Here is a 12,487-nt window from a genome sequence, read left to right on the forward strand (position 1 = left end):
CCCGTATCCATACAACATAGTTGACTGTACAGAGAAAACTTCCCGCGTGAGATTATCAATGAAGTAGGCCCTTTTGATAACCACGCGCGAATGTACCCCAGATTCTGGTGGTGAATCTCATCCATCCGATTATATTATCCCCACTTATTTATTACGATTGGAGGACTTTTAATTTTTCATACTCTCTTATCATTGAAGAAATGACATATGTTTATATTTTGTGGACGAAATGTTCACGCAATTATCATGTTATATTTTTTATAATATATATAGTTCTTATAAAAATATATTTGTCTGTGTCACGCCCTGGCGGCCGGGCCGGACACGCGACGCGACAGAACGACACCCTCGCAACCATCCGTCGTCCTGTCAACCGAAGTCGTAGCAGAAAAAAAAACAAAAACAATACGGAGTCAGCTACAAAGCTCAGTAACCAGTTATTTAACGACGCAGTTTCTTTATAATTGACTTAATAACAGTAAACAACTATTTCAATATGATTGGATTAATCCCCACAATTAAATATCAAATTACGTATGCATATTTAACCGATAATATCAATTGAGTCTAGGTTTTCAATAACAACACTTTCATTTCAGTTGGAATCCCTGAAACAGGCGATTTCCAGTATTCCAGCTCATCTAAAACAATTTCGGTATCTAGACCCCATATTCCAGTTAAATATACTATCATAATCCGATTACCAAATTCAATACCCAATCAATCATCCAAATAAAATTCCATGGCCTGTTCAGAATCAACGCGACGTAGTCAGAATTTCAATTGGACATGCAATCAAACAATAATAAATATTTAAAAATATTTCTTTTATTTTTCCAATTTCCTTTCTTTTTTACTCTTCTCTTTTTTCATCTTCTGTTTCCATTATTATTATTTTTCCTCTCATGAATTTAGAAAGGAGAGAGAGGAACTATATTTAGGGGATTCGAATGGTCAAAGTCGGGGAAACAGAGTAGGTTCGATGGGCATTGGACCTACTTTGGTTCCAACGGGTTCACTCACTGTCGGATTAGCTTTAGGATTCGCGCCAGAACTTTCGCGTCTGCTTTAATATTCGTGCGCACAAATCTTGAAGCAAATTAGACGGTAGATCTGTCCATCGGAACCAAACTAGGTCCGATGGACATCGGACCTACACCTTTCCCCAAAGTCGGTTGGGTTATATCCTTACCATGCATAAGCCGCGTGGCACCTAGTGCCACCTTGCCTTTTCTTTTCTTTTACATTTAAACCTTTTAAGTTTTCATATTTATAAATAAGTCCAAATATATTTTAGAAAAATAATAAAATTTCGGGTGTTACAGTTTGACATCCAAATTTTAGTTAACCATAATTTTTTCATAAAATTTCAAATTATTTTGAAATAAATATTTTATTTTGAAGTGAAGTTCAATAAACAATAATAGCATGAAGAAAACAGAAAAGAGAACATCTAAAAAGCCTTGCGGATACAAACCACATGATGTTTGTTATAACTTTCTTCTTTTCAAGAGCCCACCATATATATGACTTTTCTTAATACTTTGTTATACGCTTTTATCTAAGTCAACAAATATCATATTTAGTTCATCCTTAATTAATTAACAAGGATACTAAATTAAAATAAATTTATTTGATAAGTTATATTCGTAAGGGTATGGAAATGAAACTCTCACGAATCAAGCTCATCAAATAGACGTATTTTATTTTTGTTAATTAATTATTTTACATGAAATTGTTATCCAGAAAAGGTGCATATAAGACAAGAAAAAGTATATTATATACATATAACAGATAAATACAAAAAATAATAATAAAAATGTCTGACTAATTGATCGTCTAAACAGAAAATGAACGATTAATCAGACAAATCAATCGATTAGTCGGTTTCTTTTGCAAACAACCTTCCGACAACTCTTTTGTAATGGTTTCATCACTACCATCGACTAATTGGCCATTACTCAAGTTAAACGCGGTTATTTTTTACAGCACTGATACAAATTTGTACAAGTCCATATGTTTCTTCGCTTATCAAGCTTTTTTAAATATAACATTATTCACAGCGTTTAAAATAATTTTGTGGAATGCAACCTTACCTACTATTGGGACCATACATGAAAAATGAAAAAGTAAAAATAAAAGGGGGACACTTGGTAGCTCCTATCAAGTCTTTCAAAAAAGAGGGGGGAGGGAGAGGGAATTTACATATACACCTCCAAAACTTCAAAATTACGTATGCCCCCTATAAATTTTAAAATTACATGTTTCCTTTCTAAATTTTAAAAACTCACAAATTTACTTATTTTTTTGTCTTTTATATTAAAACTCATTCTAAATATATAAAATATATATTTTACCCTTTATCAAAAGCCTAAAACACCCATGAAACTCAAATTTCAATTCCAAAGGATTTCTCTACCATCCGAGCTGCTTTAAGATATGCGCGTGCTAGATCAGCACGAATCTTGAAGCGAACACACAGATATTGAAGCAACATGAAGATCTTAATGTGATGCGTACGGATCAGATTTGCTTTAAGCTTGATAGATCAACACGAATGTTGAAGCGAACACGCACGTATATTGAAATGATGCTCACAGATCTTAATGCGGTGTGTGTAGATGGGACAGTGGAGGAACCCTTCATATTCAAATTTGAGTACGATGGGTGTTTTATGCTTTTAATAAAGAGTAAAATGGGTATTTTATAAATTTAAAATGAGTTTTAATATAAATGACAATAAAATGGGTAAATTTGTGAGGTTTTCAAGTTTAGAGAGGGAAATACGTAATTTTGAAGTTTTTGAGAGTATATGCGCGTGAATACATGTATAAGCAATAGCTTGCGTACATTTATATGTTTGGTACATCCATTTTTCTTTCATAGTTGTCAAAAGGTATTAAAAAAAAGGAATGTGTTATTTAATTTTCCAGGATTTTCTATATTATCTATGGTATTTTTTTTATTTTTTTTTTATGTGCGAACCTTTCATTGTAGAAATCCGAAACTAATTAAATAATAATGACAACTCTAAAAGAAGAACGTGCAACATGCGATCAAGCTAGGAGACTTTTCATTTTCATTTTCACCATATATAAAATTATATACTTTTACCATTCATGACCATAACATAATTAAAACCGCAACTTATATATATATATATATATGATTCAAATTTAATTGACTTAATTAAATTGCTACGTAGTTTTTTATCCGCATTGCGAATCATGTAGTTAATTGTGGTAAAAGTTTAAACATAGAATATGAACATTTCTCATGATTGGGAAAAAAATCACTAAGATCATCCGTAAATTCACATCATCAACATTTTCATTTATATAATTTTATTATTTCTTCTAATTTAATTAGGATAGTGTACTATCTCTCTTTAATTATTATTTATTATAATCGACTTTAAGTTTAAACGGGAAATTGATTTCTGTTCTTTTTTGGAAAACTAGGGGACGAATTGGCGAGTTTTTATGGGATGAGAGATCGAGTTGACTAGGAGATGGTCAACCTAACCTTTCCGTTTAATTATCATTCAGATGGAAACGTCTTCTGAGCTCAAACTAAAAAGTAAAGCGCACCAGCACCACCAAGATCTTATAGCGTTGACTAATTAGTTTTAATTCAGGATCAAATATCAAATGGAGCAGCGGAAGGGGCCTCCCATCGGAATCGACCTGGGCACCACCGACCTGCGTGTCTCTGTCTATGATGGCAGCAAGTGGAGAATGATCCCCGATGATCATGGCTACTCTTCCATGCCGATCTACGTGGCTTTCACCAACTCAGGGTTACTTGTCGGCGAAGCAGCCAAAAAGCAGGCTCCAAACAACCCAACCAATACCATTTTTGGTCAGCCGTTTAATTTGCATATGACCACTATTTTACTTTAATCGTCTCTGTTTTCCAGTGTATGATTTGAATTTTGAAACATAGGCAAACGAACAAATATAAATGAAGGAAATTATTTCTCTCATTTACTTTTTTAATCTTGAATGTCCTCCAAATCTAATGATCGATCACTCTGTTGTTGATTACTAGCGTACGTAGTTAACAAAAATTGATTTGTGGGTTGACCCAGGAAGATGTATTGATTTTTTGATCCAGACATTAGCCAGAGATACTTTATCTATAATATTTAAGGGACTGTTTGATTAGAATTGCAACATCACTTTAATCAACTGCTGATCATTTCAAGGTTGTAACTCGTACATTTGCTTTCATAAGTAGCATTAATTTTTATTTCTCTGTTCTCTTGTAATTGTAGTGATGTATTTACTTTTAATATGGTTTATCAGTTCTCATCTTTAAATTTTCTTCTTTCAATTAACTGAAGAAAGCAATAACCCTATTTCACTATTAATATTTATCCTCACCTTTGAGCCTTATGTTGAAATGGTAAAATAATAACATAAGTACATAATACAACATATAAAATCACAAGTCGTAACTACTGATATATTTTTATCTTTATGAAACAGATGTCACTCGTTTAATTGGTAGGCGATACTCTGATCCTTCGGTTCAAAATGGCATTAGGTTGTGGCCATTCCAAGTTAAAGCCAGTCCAGATGATAGGTTGCTGGTAGAGGTACGCTGGAAAAGCAAGTTATGGCAGTTCACACCAGTGGAGATCTTATCGATGATCCTGATGCAAATGAAAGAGAATGCTCAGCAAAACCTTGGTGCCATAATCAAAGATGCTGTGATAACTGTTCCAATTCATTTCAACTATAAACAACGGCAAGCGATCAAAAAAGCTGGCATGATTGCCGGACTTAATTTTATGCAAATTATTAGTGCTCCAGCAGCTAGTGCTTTGTTCTATGGCATAGAAATGCAGTCTCAAAGCTCCAAGACATATAAATCTAAGGTGCTTTCTTTAGTGTTGGGTGAGCCTGAGTATAACATGATTATATATCATGTTGGGGCAGAAACTCTTGATGTCGTGGTAGTAACCATCAAAGAGCACATGTGCCAAGTACGAGCCACTGCAGGGAACGTTCACCTTCCTAGATTAGACTTTAACAGCACCAACGTAGATCATTTCGTTAAAATTCTTACAGATACGTGCCTCAAAGAAGCCAACATGGATGCAAATATGGTAGATGAGGTTATTCTTGCTGATGAGTTCATAAGGTTTCCCTTGTTACTATCTTATATCGATCAGTATTTCAAACGCAAGGAGTTGAAAGTAAGCGAGCAATTAGAAGAAATTACAGCATATGGAGTAGCCATGCAAGCATTCTTTTGCAGTGTTAAGGATAACAAAAGAGTTTATAGTTTGTCTCTGTGCGATATTACACCTTTTTCTCTTGGCATACAATGTCCACTAGGGAAGATAGCTGTTTGCGTTCCAAAAAACACTGCTATTCCCACCATAATGAAAAAACGCTTTTGTCCATGTAACGGTATGACAAAATTATTCGAGGTTTATGAGGATGAGCAGATCATCGAGAACAATTTACTTGGTGCATTTGAGCTCTCTACATTTCCTGATGAAAGCTGTAAAGTCAACGTTTCCTTTCAAATACATGAAAATGGTACTCTCACGGTTATGGCTAAGGATATTTGTAGTAAAATAAAGAATAGCATCACCATAACTGACAATAACATCCAGGATTCTTCAAAGCTAGTGCAGGAAGCCTTTCGGTACAAAGAAAATGCCAAGGGTAAGCTTCCGAGCATGTATAAAGAACCGGAAGAATATGCTATCGGGATCGATTTCGGCACAACCTACTCATCCGTAGCAGTGTGGCAACAAAATTGTGTCAGGGTCATTGAAAACGAATACGGAAGCCGCTTAACCTATTCAGCCGTGGCTTTCACTGATACTGGTCGGCTGATTGGTGATAAGGTCCAGAGGGAGCAAGCCACGACCGACCCTGAAAACACCATTCCCAGTATGACCTCTACATCTCTCACTGATTTTTCTTCTTTAAAACTTATTTTGAGAATATGCTCATGCGTTAGGTGGTGCTCAGCTCAAACAGTGTCAAAGAAAGTTTTGAGTTGTTGTGGATAACAAATCAGATGAAAAATAAATGGTGGATATAACAACTTTCTTTAGGTGGATACAAACAAACTACTTTCTAGCTATTATCACCTCTTAATATTCTCTTACATATTCTCTCACTAATCTCTCAATATTTTCTTAAATCCTAATATTCTCTCTTATAACAACAGAATACTTCTTATAATACTAAATTTCTGAAGTCCCTTCATCTATAGGGAACTCCAACTGACTTTATTACAGATGTGGGTGAGATGTGGGTCAATCTTTGACACTGCAAACACCAACTAACTTTATTTATATTTCTATAGGAGGTAGTAAGGGGGGATTAGTATGATTGTAGAAGAGAGAAGATAGAGAGTGGTGGCGGGATTGGAAGCGGCCTACACCATTGAAGGGCTAGAGCGAGGCTAGTTTTGAAGATTGACCCACATCTGCCCCTTTAAATCCATAGGTCATACACCAAGATTGACCCACATCTGCCCTTTTAAAATCCCTCTTTAGTCAGTCTCAAATTTTCTCCACGGTAGAATTCAAAGGAATTTTATTTATATTTCTAAATAAACCTAATTTTATTACAAAAAATTAAGTTTATAATTCAACAAAATAACCTATGGTTTACTACCTTTAGCTTCCAAACTATTTACAATACCATTGTTATTCATTTTGGATCTGCACTGTTGTTTGCCATGTGACTGCCGCAGGCTCAATTATTTTTACTTGATTAATTAAGATTTTCTAGATCATTTCAGTGCATTCTTTTAGACTTAAAAATATAACTTCTTTTGTAGATATCAAGCGTTTGATCGGTAGATGCTACGATCAGTCAATCCAGAAAGATAACGAATCTCTACCGTTTAAAATTCAGTGTGACGGTAAAAATAGGTCCATCATATCTGTCCAATACAAGAATGAGGAGAAGCTCTTCGCACCAGAGGAAATCGCTGCTACGATCCTTGCAAAGATGAAAGAGATTGTTGAGGCCCACCTCATGACTAAGGTAGTGACAAAGGCTGTTGTCAGTGTCCCTGCTTGCTTCAGTGATTCTCAGAGACGAGCAATCAAGGATGCTGGAGACATTGCAGGCCTTAATGTGATGCAACTACTCGATGAACCGACCGCCGCAGCAATTGCTTACTTTTTGCAAAAAGTTAGTGCCAAAAGCTCTAGAGAGAAAACATTGTTAATTTTTGACCTTGGTGGTGGAAATCTTAATGTGTCAATTGTAACAATTAATGAGGGCACCATTAGAGTCCAGGCTGTTGTTGGCGACACTGAACTGGGTGGTGAAGAATTTGACAACAACATGGTGTGTCACTTTGTTGAAATCATGAAGGAGAAGGAAAGAGACATTAGTAAGAAACCAACGTCTCTTAGAAGGCTAAGAGCAGCTTGTGAGAAGGCAAAAAGAGTCCTCTCAACTATTGCCGAAACTGTGGTGGAAATTGATGCCTTAGATAAAGGGTTTGATTTTTATAGTGTTATAACCAGGGAAGAATTTGAGGAACTTAACAAGAGTCTTTTTGAAAGAAGCATCAGCTGTGTGAAGAGATGCTTAGAAGATGCCAAAATGAACACGAGCCGCATAGATGAGGTTGTTTTGGTTGGCGGATCCACAAGAATTCCCAAGATGCAGCAGGTTCTACAGGTAAATTTAATTTGTTGCATCATGCATGCTTTTTCTACATATTAATTAATCACTAAATGAATTTAGCTAATGTGCAAAGTAGTAGGGATAAAATCAATAATATCCACACTGTATAGTGAAGCTAATTAATGTGCTTGTTGATCATTACAAATTTACAATTGCAGGAGTTCTTTAATGGGAAGGAGCTCTGCCAGAGCATGAATCCTGATGAAGCAATTGTCTACGGTGCTGCTGTTCAAGCTGCCATTTTAAGTGGTAACGACGACATACACTGTGAGAAGTTTAACATATCCGAGCTCCAAGATGTTACATCCTTGTCGTTTGGGTTGGAGAATAATGGCAGCCTGTCAACAGAGGAGATTAAGGAAATGAAGGAAACAGCAGATCGTTATAAAAAACTTGACGAGGAGAACAAGGCGAGGGCTGTTGCACTGAATCATCTTGAGAATTTGGCCTACGAAGTGAAAGCCAAAGCTAGAGATCCTAGTGTGTCTGCTTCGGACAAGAGAGCGTTGGAGGAGGCTGCAGATAAGGTCATTGAATGGCTGGACATAGATCATCATGCCGGGATAGAAGACATTAATGATAAGAAAAAGCAGCTTGAAAACACCAAAGGTAAAGGTAAAGTAATTTACTTAGTGTGACTGTATTCTGTGATGCAGCATATATGAATGTATTCTGAGATCATCATGTCTTCTGAAGGGTACAATCCTTTATTGGTGCAACATATATGAATGTGGAATTTGTGAGTATTTTTCATGTAATAAAAATACAAAATATGAATATCATGAATAGATTCAAGATAAGAATGTGTCATCCTCGAAAATCTATTTGTTTTTTTATTTCAAAATAATTCAGTAAATTATATTGACTCCTTAATCATTTACAAGTATTGTGCACGTGCATTACAATCAGTGTTCTAAATAGCGCGCTATAGCATTTTTGGACCCTAAACGCTAAGCTATACAATTAAAACACGCTATTTGAGCTACAGACGCTATAGCGGTAATAGCGGTCCGCTATAGCGCATAGCGTGTAGCGCAAATAGTGCCCGCTATGCAACATGTTTTTTTTTTTTTCAATTTATATGAGCTTTAAATAAAGGCTCAGATTGGATTTTAACTGTGATTTGTTTTTATAATTGACATACTAAGCTTTATATTAAATTATTAATTATTATTTTGATAAAAAAATTATTAATTATTAAATGAGATCAAATAAGGAAGCTACAGCGCGCTATGTAACATGAGCTTTTTTTTTTCTTTTTTTAATTTATATGGGCTTTAAATAAAGACTTATATTAAATATATTAAGATATTTCTTGAAGTAACAAAATGATACTTACTATATGGTAGTTTGAATATTTTGAATAGATTAAGATAATTAATTATGCCATGATGTCTAGGTTATTTTGAAATTTAAATAGAAAAAAGATAGATATGTCATGATGCTGAATATATTTTGAATAGAAAAAGATCGATAGTTTATGATATTAGTAATACTATGGATATTTTGAGTCGCAATTTGGACTTTGTATTGGTTCAATATGAATACTATAATTTTTTAATCAATTTGATGTTATTTATTATTCTATGAGACTTAGATAATGTTGATATTTAGTACAAATATATGATATAATTTTTATAAAAATAAAAAAACGCTATGTGGCATAGCTTTCGCTATAGCTTTTTTTTTTGGCTTCCCGCTATGACGCGATAAACGCTATTTAGAACCTTGATTACAATAGAGGACATTATAAGAAAAAACAAAAATCTCATACAAAATGACATATTTTAATTAAAAAATTTAGACCAATGAAAAAGATAATTATTTAACGATAAAAAAAATGGACCAACATATTTTCATACAAATGTAAAGCTCATTCTTTAATGACATATTTATGAGCTTTCCTTTTATTACACTACTAGAATAATCGTTTATTGCATGACAACGAAAATGGCTTGTTGCATGGCCTTTGACATGCAACAAGCCCCGAAATGGCTTTTTGCATGGCCTTAGACATGCAAGTGCAACCATGCAAATGCCTTCCATACAAATAGTCAGTATTTACAAGGGCAGCCATGCAAAAAGTCTGTTACATGAGACTTGTCATGCAATAACTAACCATGCAACTACTTCGAGAGTTGACCCAGTTTGGAGTATATGCAAGGGAATAGAGTGCGGGTCCCATCATACTATTTGCAAGGAGCGGACGTGGGTCCCACCATAGTATATGCAAGGCAAAGGAACACGGGACCCACTAGACTATATGCAAGGATAGATAACGTGGGACCTACTTGATTATTTGCAAGGTTAGTTAACGTGGGCCCCATATGTTTATTTGCATGGGAGATGATTTCGTTATAACATGAGAGGAATATGTAGTTATTACATGGATGACAGCAATGTAGGGATATGATTGATTTGCACTTTTTGCATGCACATAAGTTACCAATATTTGCGTGGAAATAGCGACGTCTAAAATGAGCTAACTGGAGGCAATAAAGCATAATCCAATTTTACAATCCTCCCTCCCTGTACCAATATGGTACCAATCCAGTGTTGTTTACCAATTTCCAGATTACCATTCAACAAAATTTACATATAACACATAGAAGAGTACATCCATAGAAAACAATGAACAAGATAAAAAGAGTAATTAACTTCGATATATAACCAGAAGACTATAGTCATCATACAATTTTTCAACATTATAAATACAGTAAAACATCACCTTTCAATCAGTTACCAAGATAAGAAGATAAGAAGAGTAACTTCTATATATAACCAAAATATACCTACCTTTCAAGCATTAACAAAATAAAACAAATCCCCACTGAGTTTGCAAAATATACCCAAAATATTACCAAAATAATTTACCCTTACTATTGCCAACCACACTAGACCTCCCTGCTTCATGTTGAAGGTTGATTGGCCAACCAATCAGACATTGCGGCATCATGTCCAGCAATTTCTTGTACATTCTGAGAACTCAGCAATGCTTGGAAAGGCCCCTGATTTGGTTGTATAGAACCAGCAGCATCCTATGTATATCAAATTGTTATATTAGAACATGTTATTGTTATAACTTATAACAATTATTTATGCAGTTGAAGCCACAAAATAACTTAAATAAGTGCACTGTACAACCAACATTGTAAAAGTACTTACCTGATTGAATTCCAATTCCAACTGTGAGGGTACTTCTTGAGATGGTTGAGAAGTGAGACCATCCTGTCAGATTTGTAACATTAAAATCACTTAGATTTTTATCTGAAGTTATTAGCTGTGACTACCATCAGTTGAAAGGTGGGACCATGCACCTAACCCATATTTCCTACTATACCATCAGCGGTTGGTTCATAAGTGGTAGCTAGTGCATAAGTCCAATCGATGTGATCGATAAAATATGGCAACTGTTATAGTAACAGTAATGAGTTTAACAAGATATCTAAGTTTTCAACTTAAAACATGCAAACACAGAACAAAAAATGATCGATAAAATATCAACCAAAAATCAATTTTGGGTTTAATTTATGTGGTAACAGAATCTGATCTGACTAGCATGCAAAAAAAATAAGTGTAGTAAACTTACCATGCAAGCATAAGGATTCTGACATCAGTATAATCGACCTCCAAACTGGAACAAAGTTGTTCTATTCCCTCTGGGTTGTTGTGTAAATAAAAATACACATTAGAAAATGTAAAATTAAAATATTTTAAACATTAGCTTTTGCAGGTTAAATTAAATACATGGTATAAAACATAATCAAAATTAGCATATTAGCATATTATGTACTTGGTAATGAATATATTAAAGAAAACAAATAATTGAAGTGAGTCAATAATTGCTGCCTCTTCAATAAGCAGTATCAGATTGGACTTTTTTTTCCGTTATCCAAATGAAAATTTACAACTCACATTATGAAACATAGAGATCCTTAATCTAAAATAACTAACTTTATCACTATGTTACACCATACAAATTTACCAGAAAATTTTGAAACTCACTCAATTGTGCCAGAGGATTTGTCAACATGGACATTAAATAACTGATCAATCTTTTGAAATTCCTTTGATGCAGCTTTAGTTGAACCTGTCCAGTAACAAAAGATGTATAGTAAGATATTCAATATCCAAATCAAACGAGTAATTTTGAAGTCAGTTCTCCAATTTCCCTTAAATTAAATGGATACATCATATAGGTGCATGACAAAGATTATTTTTAACATATACTAGTTCCACCTTCAAAATTAAAACCTAGTTCAAAATCCATAAAAAATATACAGTTTATCATCACAGTAATGTAACTGTTGGGGTTTTGCTACAATTATCTTGAAGTATCTTTGGTGACCGAAACATTTAAAAAACTTGGGTTCTGTTGGCAAGTAAGAATAAATATATTGGATTGTTCGCCGAAAGAAAGAAAAAGAAAAAGAAAAAAATCCTTAGTAAATGCTGGTAAGAAATTGAAAATTTAGAAGGAGATGAAGGAAATGATGCTTACAATTAATCGACCCTGGTCAACATAGCCAATCCCGACATATTTGGCTTGGAGATGCTCAAGCTGTGAGTTTATGTTAAACTTGTCGCTGGCCTAGGCAATTTACTGGACAAAATAGGCATAAAAGGCAAAACGACCGGTACTGGACCTAGTATATTTGGGAATTTCTAGTTTGGAGCAAAGATTAATGAGATCTCTTCATTGAAGAAGCATAATATTAAAAAATATTTGATAGCGGTACATAAATATCTTGCAGCATAAATACAAAATCTGATTTTAGAATTGTAACTTGGTCAACAAATTAATTAACACA

General features: G+C 34.3%; 1 protein-coding gene and 1 long non-coding RNA gene across 2 annotated transcripts; one reads left to right on the plus strand and one right to left on the minus strand.

Moving 5' to 3' along the window:
• The first annotated feature begins 3,650 nt into the window (after nt 1–3,650).
• LOC144548886 (uncharacterized) lies at nt 3,651–8,314 on the plus strand. Its single transcript, XM_078297596.1, has 4 exons — nt 3,651–3,861; nt 4,491–5,912; nt 6,814–7,670; nt 7,835–8,314. Exons 1-4 carry the CDS (start codon nt 3,651–3,653, stop codon nt 8,312–8,314), a joined length of 2,970 nt encoding a protein of 989 aa, XP_078153722.1.
• Nucleotides 8,315–10,379: 2,065 nt separating this feature from the next.
• LOC144549192 (uncharacterized) lies at nt 10,380–11,768 on the minus strand. Its single transcript, XR_013509618.1, has 4 exons — nt 11,682–11,768; nt 11,266–11,335; nt 10,842–10,904; nt 10,380–10,714 (listed from the first exon to the last, which is right to left on the minus strand). It is a non-coding gene; the product is annotated as an uncharacterized LOC144549192 (long non-coding RNA).
• Between the last annotated feature and the right edge of the window lie 719 nt (nt 11,769–12,487).

This window comes from Carex rostrata, chromosome 34, assembly GCF_964058835.1.
Source record: "Carex rostrata chromosome 34, lpCarRost1.2, whole genome shotgun sequence".
NCBI lineage: Eukaryota > Viridiplantae > Streptophyta > Magnoliopsida > Poales > Cyperaceae > Carex > Carex rostrata.